Source organism: Callithrix jacchus, chromosome 5, assembly GCF_049354715.1.
Source record: "Callithrix jacchus isolate 240 chromosome 5, calJac240_pri, whole genome shotgun sequence".
Lineage (NCBI taxonomy): Eukaryota > Metazoa > Chordata > Mammalia > Primates > Cebidae > Callithrix > Callithrix jacchus.
Genome location: NC_133506.1, coordinates 67,229,493 through 67,246,658, shown reverse-complemented (window position 1 = coordinate 67,246,658; position 17,166 = coordinate 67,229,493). Strand labels below are relative to the sequence as shown.

The 17,166-nt window shown below is 52.3% G+C and overlaps 1 protein-coding gene across 21 annotated transcripts in view; it reads left to right on the top strand.

Annotated features, from left to right (window-relative positions):
- The window catches only part of P2RX5 (purinergic receptor P2X 5), a 47,457-nt gene that overhangs the window by 18,675 nt on the left and 11,616 nt on the right, over positions 1 to 17,166 (top strand). For 7 of the 21 annotated variants that reach the window (XM_078372504.1, XM_078372502.1, XM_035299464.3 and 4 more), the window contains 6 exons: positions 14,650 to 14,800; positions 15,727 to 15,798; positions 16,076 to 16,151; positions 16,232 to 16,328; positions 16,587 to 16,667; positions 16,946 to 17,084. In XM_078372504.1, the coding sequence (XP_078228630.1) occupies positions 14,650 to 14,800; positions 15,727 to 15,798; positions 16,076 to 16,151; positions 16,232 to 16,328; positions 16,587 to 16,667; positions 16,946 to 17,084 (616 nt within the window). Of the gene's footprint in view, positions 1 to 8,810; positions 9,184 to 14,647; positions 14,801 to 15,726; positions 15,799 to 16,075; positions 16,152 to 16,231; positions 16,329 to 16,586; positions 16,668 to 16,890; positions 17,085 to 17,166 lie in introns of those variants that run through there. The other 14 variants (XM_035299463.3, XM_054255635.2, XM_054255634.2 and 11 more) reach the window with 4 other exon arrangements.

Here is a 17,166-nt window from a genome sequence, read left to right as displayed (position 1 = left end):
TTTGAACTCCAGAGGCGGAGGTTGCGGTGAGCTGAGATTGTGCCACTGCACTCCAGCCTGGTAACAGAGCGTGACTCCGTCTTAAAAAAATATATAGATGTGGCACATACCTGTAGTCCCAGCTGCTTGGGAGGCTGGGGTGGAGTATCACTTGAGCCCAGGGAGGTCAAGACTGTTGTGAGGCATGACTGTGCCACTGCATTCCAGCCTGGGTGACAGAGTGAGACACTGTCTCAAAAAAGAAAAGAGAAATCTATTAATATACACACAAAAATAAAAGTCACTTAGTCACTCTACCCCAGACACTTCAACTATACAGGCTAATGGGTGATTATAAATTTCATTTATTCTTTTTTTTTTTTGAGATGCGGTTTCACTCTTGTTACCCAGGCTGGAGTGCAATGGTGTGATCTTGGCTCATCACAACCTCTGCTTTCAGGGTTCAAGTGATTCTCCTGCTTCAGCCTCCTGAGTAGCAGGGATTACAGGCATGAGCCACCACACCCGGCTAATTTTTTTTTTGTCTTTTTAGTAGAGATAGGGTTTCTCCATGTTGGCCAGGCTGGTCTTGAACTCCCAACCTCAGGTGATCCACCTTCCTCAGCCTTCCAAAGTGCTGGGATTACAGGCATGCATCACCACACCTGGCCTCATTCATTCTTTGTTCATCATTCTACAAGCCTCAGTGACCACCAACTTCATGCAGGGCCTGTGGTCAGACTGGTAAAGGCCTTTCCTGACCGCTTGGCCCCTGCTTGACAGGTATGTACCAGACTGTGACATCGAGGGAGAAAGCAATGAATTCTCCAAATTGTACAGATCTTATTGTGTGGGTATTTGAGGAGGAGAGTGATCCAGGACCCCCCCACCCCACCCCACTTTTTTTTAAGATGGAATCTCTGTCACCTAGGCTGGAGTGCAATGGCACAATCTCAGCTCACCACAACCGCCAGGTTCAATTGATTCTCTTGCCTCAGCCTCCCGAGTAGCTGGGATTATATGTGCCTGGCAGTGCACCTGGCTAATTTTTGTGTTTTTGGTAGAGATGGGGTTTCACTGTCTTGGTCAGGCTGGTCTTGAACTTCTGACCTCGTGATCCACCTGCCTCAGCCTCTCAGAGTGCTGGGATTACAGGTCCCATGCCTGGCCAGGAGGGTTTCTTGAAGGAGACAGACACCTGTAAGTTGAGCCCTGAAGCCATGATGGACGGAGGAGAGACCCACCTGGGCAGAGACAGGGGGCTGTAAAGTGAAAACTGTGGTAAGGCACACGGGCCAACCTAGCTGAGGCTGAGTGTGCAGCGGGGACTGTGCGGTTGGGAAAGCAGATAGGACCCTGCATTGGATCCGAATCATGTACAAGGAACCATGGGAAGACACAGGCACACTGGCACACGTGTTTTACACGTGGGTTTCACACTCGTCCTCATGTCATGACCAGTCACAGTCCTGGAACTGAGAGTACAGTAGGTGTATGCATGTGAGAAATTTCACACGTGGGGAAACCAGCACCGGGAACTGGAATTAGAACAAGATGTGCGGAGCTCCAGGAGGTGCCGTGGTAGAGTCGTCACTGCTTAGTGGATTTGGTTGACTTGAGTTTGAATCTTTATTTCATTGTTTTTTAATGAGATGGAGTCTCACTTTGTCACCCAGGCTGGAGTGCAGTGGCGCAATCTCAGCTCACTGCAACCTCCACCTCCTGGGTTCAAGCAATTCTCCTGCCTCAGCCTCCCGAGCAGCTGGGATTACAGGCACACGCCACCACACCCACCTAATTTTTGTATTTTTAGTAGTGATGGGGTTTCACTATGTTGGCCAGGATGGTCTCAATCTCTTGACCTCATGATCCACCAGCCTTGGCCTCCCAACATGCTGGGATTACAGGTGTGAGCCACCGCGCCTGGCAAGTTTGAATCTTTTTTAGTGCCCAGTGGATGCTAGGATTTGGCTCTTCACCCTTTCAAGTGTTTGCTATCTCCGTAGTGTTCCTCAGTGGAAATATTGGGGGCTGGGTGCTGAGTAGCAACCCATCATGAAGGTGGGTTACACAGGTGCTGATGGACAGGAAAATGCCTCTGGCAGAGAGGAGCATCCTGTCTCCCATTGACTCTATTTAAACGGCATTAATAATGCATCTGCCATTTAAGTGGCTCTGTAATGTCTATTAATGGGATATGTTCATCATAGCAGGACCTCAGCAGCAGGAAGAGGATCAGTTGCATTGGGAGGCGCTTGGTGAAACTTCCTGCACCACCCTTTCTCACTCTTGTCTCTCTGGGCCTCCCAGCGCCTCAGGACTCTGCGGGAAGGCTGGGTCCGCACCTGCCCCTTATCTTGGAATGGCCTCCTTGTGTGCCCTAGGGTTACCGAATCTCCTCCTTCCAGGCCTTCCTGCTCCTTTGGGGTGGGAAATAGAATTCATCGTAAGGAAGTAACATCTGAGGCCGGGTACGGTGGCTCACACCTGTAATCCCAGCACTTTGGGAGGCCAAGGCAGGTGGATCACAAGGTCAGGAGTTTGAGACCAGCCTGACCAACATAGTGAAACCCCATCTCTACTACAAATATAAAAGTTAGCTGGGCGTGGTGGTGCGCACCTGTAATTCCAGCTACTGGAGAGGGTGAGGCAGGAGAATTGTTTGAACCCGGGAGGCGGAGGTTGCACGCCACTGTACTCCAGCCTGGATGACAGAGCGAGACTCCATCTCAAAAAGGAAAAAGGAAGTAACATCTGAACCTCTACTCCAAGAACCATATTTGTTACAGGATTTTGGATTGTTTGATTTCTATTTTGTTTCCTTTAATTCTGTGATGTTTTTTGAGTTTGTTGGAATCTCAGACTAAGGGGAAGGTGTTATTTCACCCTCACTAGGACTGGAGGGGAAGAGGGAACCCATGTGTCTTTGGAGGCTGCAGGGGTGACCAAGTGACACCTCAGGCTGCTGCTGGGAACACAGTGATGCTGTCAGCAACTCCCCTGCAGCTGACACTTTCCCTCTTGGAAGCTGCTCATCCCATGGAGAAATGAGAGGTTTTCTTTTCCTTTTTTTGAAAGAGTCTCTCTGTGTCATCCAGGCTGGAGTGCAGTGGCATGCTGTCAGCTCTCTGCAGCCTCAACCTCCTGGACTCAAGCAGTCCTCCCACCTGAGCCTCCCGAGGAGCTAGAGCCACAGGTACTTGCTACCGTGCCCAGCTAATTTTAAAATTGTTTTGTTTTGTTTTGTTTTAGAAATGAGAGTCTCACTTTGTTGTCCATGCTGGTCTCTAACTGCTGGGGTCAAGTGATTCTTCCACCTCAGCCTCCCAAAATGTTGGGATTGTAGGTGTGAGACACTGGGCTTGTAGAGGGTCTAGCCCTACAGGGTTCTGTGAGCCGCTCCTGGCTGATGCAGAGACAAGAAATTGTAGAAATAAATGACACAAGACCTAGACAGAGAAAAGAAAGTTTGGACCCAGGGGTCCAATTGCCCCGAATGCCAGAATGCTCTCACTTTTATTGAGTTGTATATCTGGGGGCAGAGTAGGTAGGGCGTGGCCTTGGTGGTCGGAGTCTGGGGACAGGGTAGATAGGGCGTGGCAGTGATAGGGTCAAGTACATCACGGGTCATTCAGGTAGGGGCTCAGGAATTTGGCACCCAAAGTGAGTTAAGGAACATAATGCATCAGCATCTTTTCCATACTTATCAAGAAAAAACTAAAACATTTAAGATTTATATTACTATTACTGATTATCTTTTTTTTTTTTTGAGACGGAGTTTTGCTCTTTTTACCCAGGCTGGAGTGCAATGGCGTGATCTCAGCTCACCACAACCTCCGCCTCCTGGGTTCAGGCAATTCTCCTGCCTCAGCCTCCCGAGTAGCTGGGATTACAGGCATGCACCACCCAATTAGCATGCAGCTAATTTTTTGTATTTTTAGTAGAGACGGGGTTTCACCATGTTGACCAGGATGGTCTCGATCTCTTGACCTCGTGATCCACCTGCCTCAGCCTCCCAAAGTGCTGGGATTACAGGAGTGAGCCACTGTGCCCAGCCCTTACTGATTATCTTTTCTAAGAAAAAAGGAACCAGGTGCAGAAGTAGAACATAAAGAGTGGACGTGGAATGTGACCACTGAAGCACAGCTTCACATAGAGACAGTTAACCCCTGGATGCCTGTGGGCCTCCTGACAGCGTCAGGCTTACCACAAGAGCTTGGAGAAGCGGAGTTTTCTCCTAACTTCCCCAGGAAGGAGATGTCTCGGGCATTTTGTCTCCTTCCCTAGCTGGCTAAACAGCGGGGCTGGCACTACCGCACGGCCGAGGCGCCGTCCAGCAGCCCTTATGGGAGCGTGACAGAGGGCTTAGGGCATCTTGCCTTAATGTCATTCATTTCACAATGTCACCCTAGGTTCATACTTAGACCTGATAGGCATTAGTAAAGGAATTAAGATCACCTATGAATAACTCAGATCACTTATGAATAACTAATAACTACTACGGTTATATTTCTAGTTACTTTCTTCTTCATTATTTATATGGAAATAGGCTGAGGCCTTTTGCTCCTACTTCGGTGCTTATGGGATCTCCCTGATACAGGCCTGGCCTAGTTTGTTTTTGAGCTTTCTTTTTTTTTTTTTTGAGATGGAGTCTTGCTCTGTCGCCCAGGCTGGAGTGCAATGGCACCATCTCAGCTCACTGAAACCTCTGCCTCCCAGGTTCAAGCGATTCTCCTGCCTCAGCCTCCCGAGTGGCTGGGATTACAGGCGCTCGCCACCACACCTGCTATTTGTATTATTTTTAGTAGAGATGGGGTCTTGCCATGTTGGCCAGGCTGGTCTTGAACTCCTGACTTCAAGTGATCCACCCAGGAAAGATGTGGACTCCTGTGAGGAAGGAGAAGAAGGGGTGTAGTAGTGAGGCAGTGAGAGGGTTATGCCTGCTCTGAAGACCAGCCATTCACCCCGGACCCCTGACTGGGGTGAGGGGAGTTTCTGGGGAGGCCTTAGAAAGCTTCCAATCACAGCAGAAGGCAAAGGAGGACCTGGCATGTCACATGTGAGAAGGAGCAAGAGAGAGGAGGAGGTGACAGGCTCTTTTATACAACTAGCTCTCTCATGAACTACCAGAGTAAGAACTCATTCATTATCATGGAGACAGCGCCAGGCCATCTAAGGGAGCCACACCTGTGACCCAACGCCTCCCACTAGGCCCGCCTCCCACATGCGAGGTCACGTTTCAACATGAGATTCGCAAGAGCACACATCCAAACTGTCACTCAAAAACAGCAGGTGATGTTCTCTCCAGTGAAGAACTCATCTTGGCTTCGGAAGTGTCCCTGACTTGGACTTTTTTTTCTTTTGAGCTGGAGTCTCACTCTGTTGCCCAGGCTGGAGTGCAGTGGCACTCCTGAGTTCAAGCGATTCTCCTGCCTCAGCCTCCCAAGTAGCTGAGATTACAGGCATGCACCACCACGTCCAGCTAACTCTTTGTATTTTTAGTAGTGACGGGGTTTCACTATGTTGGCCAGGCTGGTCTTGAACTCCTGACCTCAGGTGATTTGCCCACCTCAGCCTCCCAAAGTGCTGGAATTACAGGCGTGAGCCACTGTGCCGAGCCCTGACTTGGACTTTTAATAATGCAAATGTAAAAAGCAAAGTCCTCGTCTCCCCATTGGGCACGTGTTTGGCATGTGCTTGTGATGGTGGTGAGTTGCTTCAGCTGTGGAGACAGATGCAGATACTGGGGGGTACAACTTGTCAGTATTTTCCACATTATTTTGTGACCCACAAGAAAAAGTATATTCCACACCTGTATGCCATATGTGGACACTCATACTTGAAACAAAAGCTTCATGTAATACCCGCACTTTCTTAAATACACTAATATTTTCTATTTCTTTTGCGATCATTGCTCGCTACCACATTGAACTGCTGGCTCAAGCGATCCTCTTGCCTCAGCCTCCCAAGCAGCTAGGACTGCAGGTGTGTGCCGCCACACCCGGTCAATTGTTTTAAAGAGGTAAGGTCTCTATCACCCAGGCTGGAGTGCAGTGGTGCAATAGTGGCTCGCTGCAGCCTCAACCTACCTGGGCTCAAGTGATCCTCCTGCCTCAGCCTCCCAAGCACCCAGAACCACAGGTGCGCACTACCACCTCAAGCTAATTTTTTTTTATATTTTGGTCTCCAACTCCTGGGCTCAAGCAATCCTCCTGCCTCGGCCTCCCAAGGTGCTGGGATTAAAGGCATGAGCCACTGTGGCTGACCCGGCTAATTATGTATTTATGTCGAGGCAAGGTTCTGCTGCATTGCCCAGGCTGGTCTTGAACTCCTGGGCTCAAGCAATTCTCCTGATTCTCCTGCTTCAGCCTCCCAAAGTGCTGGGATTAGAGGCATGAGCGCCTGTGCCCAATCTATTTTTTTTATGCTGGTTGTCACCCAGTAATTTGATGTAATGACTCACTAGTGGGTCTGGAAATGGTCTGTGAGGCTATGCAGTAAGGGACCCGGTAAGGATGGGCCTGGTCCTGTCCCCAAGAGCCCTGTCCCTTCTAGATGCCACTCGTGGGTTTTTTGTTTGTTTGTTTTGTTTTTTGAGACGGAGTCTCAGTCTGTTGCCCAGGCTGGAGTGCAGTGGCGTGATCTCGGCTCCCTGTAACCTCTACCTCCTGGGTTCAAGTGATTCTCCTGCCTCAGCCTCCTGAGTAGCTGGGATTACAGGCATGCACCACCACAGCTGGCTAATTTTTGTATTTTTAATAGAGACGGGGTTTCACCATCTTGGCCAAGCTGGTCTCAAACTCCTGACCTTGTGATCCGCCCGCCTTGGCCTGCTCAGGTAGCCCTGTGCCGGGGTTGGCAGGGGCTCTTCTCCAGGGCAGCAGCAGTTCCGGCGACTTCTGCCAGCCTCTGAAAGTCCACCTTCCCTCTGACCTCAGCCCGGAGTGGCACCATCAGGAGACGGGCATGACGTCACTTGGTGGCGGCTGCTTTGGTGGGCATTGGAGCACTGTGTTAGCTGGGGGCTAAAGAGGAGGCTGGCAGGACAGCCAGGGTGACTTCAGCTCCTAAAATTCTCAGTAATGACTGGGGCAGGGTGGCAGCTCAAAATGTCTTCCCTGTTTAAAAAAAAAATCAGGGTTGTTTGTCCGTTCTTTCAATAATATGTCTAGAACTATTATGAGGCAGGCTCAGGGCTATACAGAGGTGTCCAAAGGCTAGGCCCCTGCTCCCCGGGAGCTTCCAGAGACACGGTCACTAAGCTAACAAGATCCTGTTGTCTAGTGACAGGTGCTCTGAGGGGAAGGTGGGGAATGGGGTAGAAAGTGGCTGGGCTGGGGCTGGGGGGCTACTTTTGGTGGGTGATGATAAGAACAGGCCTTTCTGAAGAAACAGCGGTTGGGTTGCGTGCTTCCCCAAAGGACAGTCTGAGCAAAATGCAGGTTCCCAGCCCCATCCGTGAAGATGTTAGGGACGGGGCCTAGAACTTGCCTTTTTCTTCCAAATGATTCCCAGGCACGTGGAAACTGGAGACTCCCCTTGGGGCTTTTGCTTTAGAATTGGACGTGGTGAATTTCAGTGTAGCTTCCAATGCCCGGGGTCTGTGGCTGGGGGAAGGGAGCCTCTGTGTGTGAAGGCCAGGAGTAGGGAGAGGAGCAGGGCTGCCTGTGGTCAGATTGCAGGATGCAGAAGATGGACGTGCACAGCTCCTCCCACGAGGCTTCACCTAGGGCCCTGCTTCTGTGGCTGCCAGGAATTCTCAACCTGCCCCCAGGAGGCCCTCCCTCACCCCCTCCCACTCCTGTTTCACTCCACATCTTGAGAGGGTTGTAGTCATAGCTGCATGGATTAGGTCTATATCTTGCACATGGGAACCATTCCAGACAACTGGTACATGCACACGCTCCAGGCATATTTTTAGGATCCTAGGGTGGGCTGCCTGTGTCTCCCCACCCCACCCCACCCCATCCACCCCTAGTGCGAGACAGAGTTCTTTATGCTGTGGGCACTCGGAACCTGCCTGACCACTGACTCCCCAGGAGCGTGGGCTTTTAAACCTGTGTCTGCTGTGACTAATAGAAATGCACACATCACAGCAGACACAGGCAGCCCGGGGTGAGACACATCTGGTCTTTTCCAGCCTGTGTGGGGGCCCCAGCTCCTCAACGGAGCAAGAAAGCATCTCCCTGGCAGGAGATCTGGAGCCAGGTGAATCAAGAAACCTGCGTGTCCACTTCCTGGGCGTCAGGCCTTTCCTTCCCTGGCCTCAGCTCCCCATCTATTCAATAGGAAGAACCCTTTGGGATTTCTTTGGAAGGAAAGGGGGATTTTATTTTTTTTAATAGCAGTGCTATCAGATCTTTGGTCGAGACCCCAAGAGAAGGGGAGATTTTGCTTTAAAAGGAGCCCTTCCCAGCTGGGCACAGTGGCTCACACCTGTGATCCCAGCACTTTGGGTGGCCGAGGCGGGCGGATCACTTGAGGTCAGGAGTTTGAGACCAGCCTGACCAACATGGTGAAACTCCATCTCTAGTAAAAATACAAAACTAGCTGGGCGTGGTGGCGCATGCCTGTAATCCCAGCTACTTGGGAGGCTGAGGCAGGAGAATCGCTTGAACCCCGCAGGCGGAGGTTGTAGTGAGCCGAGATCGGGCCACTGCACTCCAGCCTGGGTGACAAGAGCAAAACTCCGTCTTAAAAGAAAAAAAACATTAAAAAGAGGAGCCCCTCCCCCTTTCACTTCCTCTCCTCCGCGATCGCAGCTCTCAGCTGGGCCACAGCGTAGGCGGTCGTGCGTATCCGGGGCTGCGCTCCCAGGCTGCAGGGGTGTCAGTGTGTCAGGCGAGGAGGAGGAGGAGAAGGTGGCGGCAAGGTCGCGGTCCGAGGCTCCGGCGCTCCCTGCAGCCTAACTCCCAGCCCAGGCTTTCTCCGCTGCGCGGATAAAAGGCCGGCCTGCCCCGCCCCCGCGCCCCGGAGCTGCAGCTGGACTGGCGCAGACAGGCTGGGCGCCGAGCGCAGGCACCCAGGGCTCCCCATGAGCGCACGTGGGCCCGACTGAGATCGCGCCATGGGGCAGGCGGGCTGCGGGGGTCTCTGCCTGTCGCTGTTTGACTACAAGACCGAGAAGTATGTCATCGCCAAGAACAAGAAGGTGGGGCTGCTGTACCGGCTGCTGCAGGTTTCCATCCTGGCGTACCTGGTCGTGTGAGTTCTCCGCGGACTTGTGGGGGGAGGCGGGGAAGGGGCAGGGCGGGTACCAGCCCCCGTGTTCTTCCCCAGGGTCCTGGAAGTCGCCGGCGTGCACGCGGTTTTCCCTGGCGCCAGGATCTGTGAGCCTGTTGGGGCTGAGGTCCTCTTTGGGTGCTTGGGTGCAGGAGTCGGGGTTGGAGAGGGGTCCAACGCTCCCTGCACTGGCTCTGGGGTGATGAGATGTGGGCAGGGGCCTCTGGGCTCCTTGATTTACCAGGCTTTCCATGCGGCAGCTTCCCCTAGAGTGTTGGGGGCAGGGGTGCCGGGGGCTGGGTGGCAGCTGTTGCCCCAGGAGCCTCCCTGGGCCTCGGCCTGGCAGCTGACCCAGGCGCCGGCAGGTTATTTATAAACACAGGGTGTCACTGCCTACTCACGGCTGGAGCAACCCATCAGCCCGCGTGGCCCTCAGCTCCCTTCCCGTCAAGGTGCCCCATCCGCTGCCAGCCTCTCTGCTGTCCAGCTGGGGGTCCTGCCCAGAGGCCTCTATCTCTGCACCCAGCTCGGGAGGCTCCTTCCCCCGTCCTCATATCACTTGGCAGTTGCTGGCTCCGAAAGCCAAGGGGGCAACTCGTGGAGGCTGCTCTGCCAGGCGCCTTCGGGCCCTACCCTCAGGGGTGGGGGGTGAGCAGGTGGAGGGAAGAAGTGGGCTGGGCACTGGGAACATGCCCTGTTCATTCAGCAAATGCTGTGGAGTGCTCCTGCTTCCTCCTGGGAGGGCAGCCCTGACGCCTGGCTCTGCCCATGGGCCCAGCAGTCCGCATTGTCTGAGCTGCTTCCCCAGGCCGCAGGCCACCTCCCACCCAAGCGGCTTCATAGGCTCTGTGCTCTTCCTCAGCCAGGCCTGGCTTTCCTCCTCCACTGGCTTAGCACCCACTCATCCCCCAGATCTGGGCCCTCCAGTAACTCCCTCTCCCTTCTTCCCTGGCGTTCCCACAGGGTAATTATGAGGCTTATTTGGGGGATCATTTGCCTAACGTCGTTGTTGGTCGGGGATGTCATGAGGGTGAGCCCAGCATCTCTTACCTGCTTCCAGAATAGATGTGAAATGAACAAGGGAATATATGAATGAAGCTGCTTTGGCTGAAGCAATAGAAATTTAATTCTCACAGTCCTGGATACGGAAGTCTGAGATGAGGGTGGCAGCATGGTCCGGTTCTCACAGGGGCTCTCTCCTTGGCCTGCAGACGGCCACCCTCACGCTGTGTCCTCATATGGCAGGGAAGCAGGAATTCTTCAACCAAGTGCAAGTATTAAAATTAGGAGATCAGTGGTGGCCAGACACAGTGGCTCACACTTGTAATCCCAGCACTTTGGGAGGCTGAGGCAGGTGGATCACCTGAGGTCAGGAGTTCGAGACCAGCCCGGCCAACATGGTGAAACCCCCATCTCTTCTTCAAAAATACAAAAATTAGCCAGGCGTGGTGGTACACACCTGTAACCCCAGCTACTCAGGATGCTGAGGCAGGAGAATCACTTGAACCTGGGAGATGGAGGTTGCAGTGAGCCAAGATCACACCACTGTACTCCAGCGTGGGTAATAAGGGTGAGACTCCACTTATAAAATAAAAGAAAGCAAGAAAGAAAAAAAGAAAGAGAGAGAGAGAAAGAAAGGAAGGAAAAGAAAATTAGGAATTTGGCTGGGCGTGGTGGCTCACGCTTGTAATCCCAGCACTTTGGGAGGCCGAGCGGGCGCATCATGAGGTCAGGAGATCGAGACCATCCTGGCTAACATGGTGAAACCCTGCCTCTACTAAAAATACAAAAAAGTAGCCAGGCATAGTGGTGTGTGCCTGTAGTCCCAGCTACTTGGGAGGCTGAGGCAGGAGAGCTGCTTGAACTCAGGAGGTAGAGGTTGTGGTGAGCCAAGATCGCGCCATAGCACTCCAGCCTGGGTGACACAGCAAGACTGTCTCAGTAAAAAAAAAAAAGAAAAAAATATGAACTTAACATTAGTCAATATTATCTAACCTTAGACAGTTTGTGACTGGTTCCCATAACTACCTTTATAGCAAAGGAAGGTCTGAAAGCACGCATGCACTTAGTGTCGTCTCCTGAGTCTTTGTTAGTTGGGACTGTTTCTGAGTCTGTCTTTGTGTTTCAGGATATTGACATTTTTGGAAGAGTACAGGATTTTTTACATCATTTTTTTCTTTTTTAAGACGGAGTCTCACTTTGTCGCCCAGGCTGGAATGCAGTGGTGCGATCTCAGCTCACTGCAACACCGCCCCGCAGGTTCAAGCAATTCTCCTGCCTCAGCCTCCCAGATAGTTGGGATTGCAGGTGCCTGCCACCACGCCTGGCTAATTTTTTCTGTGTGTGTAATTTTAGTGGAGATGGGGTTTCACCATGTTGGCCAGGCTGATCTCAAATTCCTGACCTCAGGTGATCTGCCTGCCTCGTCCTCCCAAAGTGCTGGAATTACAGGCATGAGCCACAGTGCCTGGCCTAAATAATTTTTTTGATTGAAGTAAAATTCACCATTGTAACCATTTACAATGATGCAGTTCAGTGCTTTTTAGTACATTAACAAGGTTGTAACCATCACCACTGTCTAATTCCAGAACTTTTCCATCACCCCCAAACGAATCCTGTGTGTCTTACCGTCACAGGGTTTCCTGTATTCCCTGGCAATCAGCAATCTAGTTTCTGTTTCTGTGGATTTGCCTGTTCTGGATGTTTCCTATAAATGAAATTATATAGTATGCGGCTTTTTCTTCGGGCTTCTTTTACTTAGTGTAACATTTTCTGGGCTCACCCATTTGTGGCATCTGTCAGACCTCCATTCTTTTTTGTGGATAAATACTGTCCCATTCCGTGTGGCTGCCACATTTTGGTCATGCATTCATCAGTTGTTGGAAATTTGGGAGGTTTTCACACCGCTGGGCGCGGTGGCTCACGCCTGTAATCCCAGCACTTTGGGAGACCACAGTGGGTGGATCTCTTGAGGTCAGGAGTTCAAGACTAGCCTGGCCAACGTGGTGAAACCCCGTCTCTACTAAAAATTCAAAAATTAGCTAAGTGTGGTGACAGGTGCCTGTAACCTCAGCTACTCGCACTGCTGCACTCCAGCCTGAGTGACAGAGACTTTCTCTAAAAAAAAATAATAATAATGCTGCTAAGAACATTCATGTACAAGTTTTTTGTGTCGATATATTTTCAATTTTTTAATTTTAATTTTTATTTTTTTTGAGATGGAGTTTCACCCTTGTTACCCAGGCTGGAGTGCAATGGCATGATCTCAGCTCACTGCAACCTCTGCCTCTGGAGTTCAAGCAATTCTCCTGCCTCGGCCTCTGGAGTAACTGGGATTACAGGCATGTGCCTGCAATCACCTGGCTAATTTTTGCATTTTTTAAGTAGAGGTGGGGTTTCACCATGTTGGTCAGGCTGGTCTGGAACTCTTGACCTCAGGTGATCCACCTGCCTCAGCCTCCCAAAGTGCTGGGATTACAGGTGTGAGCCCCCGCGCCAGGCCCATGTTTTCAGTCTCTTGGGAATTTTCTGGCTCACGTGGTAACTCTATCCTTAACTTTTTGGGGAACTGCTAAATTGTTGTCTACCGTAGCTGCCTCATTTTACAACCCTGTCAGTGATGTAATGTACAGGGGTTTTAATTTCTTCACAACCTCTTCAACACCTGTTTTCTGCAGAGTTTTTAAAAGATTATAGCCACCATGGTGGGAGTGAAGTGGTGTTTTATTGTGGTTTTGATTTGCATTTCCCTAACGACCAATGGTGTTAAGCATCTTTTTATAGGGTTAATTAGACATTTGTGGGGTTTTTTAAACTTTTTTAATTAAAAAAAATTTTTTTTTCTTTTTCTTTTTTTTTTGAGATGGAGTTTCGCTCTCGTTACCCAGGCTGGAGTGCAATGGCACGATCCCGGCTCACCGCAACCTCCGCCTTCTGGGTTCAGGCAATTCTCCTGCCTCAGCCTCCTGAGTAGCTGGGATTACAGGCATGCACCACCATGCCCAGCCAATTTTTTGTATTTCTAGTAGAGACGGGGTTTCACCATGTTGACCAGGATGGTCTCGATCTCTTGACCTCGTGATCCACCCGCCTCGGCCTCCTAAAGTGCTGGGAAAATTTTTATTTATTTATTTTTATTAAACATTTGTATGTGTGTGTGTTGCTTTTTTTTTTTTTTTTGAGACAGAGTTTCACTCTTTTTGCCCAGGCTGGAGTGAAATGGTGTCATCTCAGCTCACTGCAACTTCTGCCCTCCCGGATTCAAGTGATTCTCCTGCCTCAGCCTCTCGAGTAGCTTGGATTACAGGCACCCAGCACCTCGCCTGGCTAATTTTTGTGTTTTTACTACAGGTGGGCTTTCTCCATGTTGTTCAGGCTGATTTCAAACTCCTGACCTCAGGTGATCCGCCCACCTTGGTCTCCCAAAGTGTTGGGATTACAGGCGTGAGCCACAACGCCCAGCCTGTGTATGTTTTTGTTTTGTTTTTTTTTTAGAAATGTCTATTAAAGTCCTTTGCTCGTTTTAAAATTGGATTATTTGCCTTTTTATTGCTAAATTCTGAGCATTCTCTATATATTCCGGATACTAAACCCTCACCAGAGGCATAATTGCAGGTGTGTCCTCCCATTCTGTGCGTTCCTTTCACTCTCCTGAGAGTGTCCTTTGATGCATGAAAGCTTTACACTTACCTATTTTTTCTTTTGTTGCTTGTGTTTTTGGTATGAAAAAGCATGGGATCTGCACTCTCATTTTATCATTTTGTTGTTGTTCTCAGTCTCACTCTGTCGCCAGGCTGGAGTGCAGTGGTGCGATCTCGGCTCACCGTGACCTCCGCCTCCCAGGTCCAAGCGATTCTCCTACCTCAGCCTCCCGAGTAGCTGGGATTACAGGCGCCCACCACCACGCCCTGCTAATTTTTGTAATTTTAGTAGAGATGGGGCCTCACTATGTTGCCCAGGCTTGTCTCAAATGCCTGGGCTCGGATGGCAGGCGAGAGCCACCATCACACCTGGCCTGTGCTCTGATTTTGTAGAAAGCCCCTTGGTTAGGGTTCGTTTGAGGTCTCCTCGTGATTAGTTTCAGGTTAGGCACCATTTCAACTAATCACAGCACAACCCCAGAGGGATGTATGGGAAATTGGCTTGCCTGGGGTCACCAAACCAGTATGTGGCTGAGCTGGTTTCAGCGCAGGTTTGTCCACTGGGGGCTTTTGAGTGGACAGTGGTCTTTGCCTCTTTAGAGGCCCCGCGTCTGGGGTTGCTTGTCACCTCTGCTGTTTGCGGGACTGCGTTTCAGGCAGCAGTGGGGGCTGTGGGCCCTCCCCAGGAGCCATAGCCTGCCCCCCCTCACCTGGGCCCAGCTGTGACTCCCACCCCACCCCAGGCCTGGGGAAGCTCCTGAGAAGGCAGCGGTGTGGCTGATGTCCCCAACTGTCCCCCTTCCCACAGATGGGTATTCCTGATAAAGAAGGGTTACCAAGACGTGGACACCTCCCTGCAGAGCGCCGTCATCACCAAAGTCAAGGGTGTGGCCTTCACCAACACCTCGGATCTCGGGGAGCGGCTCTGGGACGTCGCTGACTACGTCATCCCACCCCAGGTCTGAGTCCCCTCTGAGCACTGCTGCCAGGGCTGGCAGGGCTGGCCCGGTTTGTGGGTCACACAGGAAGCTTCTCGGATGCCCAGGGACCCCGATCCATGATCCATGGACTCCTTTGGCCCAACAGCTGCCAGGATCTGCAGACAGCGACCCTGTCCAGACTCTGCCTCCCAGGCCAAACTCCTGCCCTCTTTTCTGTGCCACGTGCCACTGCTCTATTTTATCTGAGTTTTTTGAGGACAAATGGGACCCAGAGAACTTTCAGGTCATTGTGAGTCAGTGGCCTGGCACAGGGAACCCCGCTTCTATGCCGCTGCCTCTGGAAAGAGCTCCCTAGCATGTTCAGTTGGCCTGGGCCAGGACCGGGGCAGCCTCATCACTGCCCCTACTTCTCCCAGACCTGGGCCCAGATCTTGGGGGCAGTTGGGGTCTGTGAGCCTGGAAGAGATCTGTCAGAGGACCTCTGCTTGGGGATGGTGGGGTCCATGAGCAGATGGGCAGAGTCTACCAATTTTTTTTTGAGAAAGACTCTCGCTCTCTTGCCCAGGCTGGAGTGCAGTGGTATAATCTCGGCTCACTGCAAGCTCTGCCTCCCAGGCTCAAGCAATTCTCCTGCCTCAGCCTCCCAAGTAGCTAGGACTACAGGCGCCTGCCACCATGCCTGGCTAATATTTTGTGTTTTTAGTAGAGACGGGGTTTCACTGTGTTAGCCAGGAGGGTCTTAATCTCCTGACCTTGTGATCCACCCACCTCAGCCTCCCAAAGTGATGGGATTAGAGACATGAGCCGCTGCGCCTGGTGGAGTCCATCAGTTCTGTGGCCCCATTATCTCCAATACCCAGGTCCATCCTCTTCCAAGTAGCTGGGAAGTGGGGGGTTCTTAAGAGGACAGGAGGAGGTTCCTTAGTGTCTCTCCGGTTCCTTAGGGAGAGAACGTCTTTTTCGTGGTCACCAACCTGATCGTGACCCCCAACCAGCGGCAGAACGTCTGTGCTGAGGTTTGATTTGGCGAGGGGCCCTGGCGTGGGGGTGGGAAAGCCGCTGGCAGTGGTTGGGTCTACTCTTCCGAAGCAGAGGTGTCTGCACTCCAAGGGTCCAGGAGGCTGTGTACGCCCGCACATGGTTCTGGCATTGTATGGGGGAGAAACAGGTTCTCGAAGAGTGTGTGGCCCAGGCCTCGGAAGAACCCCTGTTCTAACTCCTGGAGTGGGACCTGGCTCTAAGATGGGGAAACCCGCCCCCCCACCAGTCCAGGTGCCCCTTCTCTCCTGGCAGAATGAAGACATTCCTGATGGCGCATGCTCAGAGGACAGTGACTGCCACTCAGGAGAGGCGGTTACAGCTGGAAATGGTGAGGGCCTGGAGTGGCTGAGGGCAGAAGTAGGACCCGGAGTGGGAGGCTCCTGGCGCTGATCCTGTCCCACCCTGCAGGAGTGAAGACCGGCCGCTGCCTGTGGAGAGAGAACTTGACCAGGGGCACCTGTGAAATCTTTGCCTGGTGCCCACTGGAGGTGCGCTCCAGGCCGGTGTGAGTGGCTGCAGCCCTGGGACCCTGGGGAGTTTCCTAGCCCTATGCAGTGGGTCCCAACCTGAGGGTGGAGTCCTGCCCACCCTGGGAGCCATGTGCTGAGGGAGAAGTCAGGCTGTCCCAGCGAGGTCCGAAGACCTCCTCAGCAAAGCAAATTAACTGTCTTTGGGCAGAGGCTCCAGGGGACCCATGGCCCAGGCCTGGGGGAGAGGCGTGGGGCGGGGCCTCCTGGACAGGCTGTTCTGGGTTGGTTTTCAGGGAGCCGTTCCTGAAGGATACCGAAGACTTCACCATTTTCATAAAGAACTACATTCGTTTCCCCAAATTCAACTTCTCCAAGTATGTGAGCATGGCTATGAGGGGCCCGGGACTGGGCCTCCTTGGGTCTGTGCGTGGTGGGGTGTGCCTGGGGGGGTGGGTGTATGTGCACATGTGTGATATCTGCGTGTGAATGAATGGTGGGGGACACTGGGGCGCCCCTTCCCCCTGCTGTAAAGTAGGGTGCCGCTGGGGGAGCTGTCAGGACCCAGGTCGGGCAAGGGACCTTGTGGCTCCTGGCCAGGCCCGGGAACATGGAGTCCTACCTCATTTCTCCGCTGCGCATGGCCTGTACCCAGGAGCAATGTGATGGATGCCAAGGACAGAGCTTTCCTGAAATCCTGCCGCTTTGGCCCCAAGAACCACTACTGCCCCATCTTCCGCCTGGGCTCTGTGATCCGCTGGGCGGGGAGTGACTTCCAGGATATAGCCCTGGAGGTGGGTGGTATGCACGAGATGAGCCCTCCCGGAGGGCCTGGGGGCTTTGGGCCGGGCTCTGCATTGAGGATCGGGTGCCCAT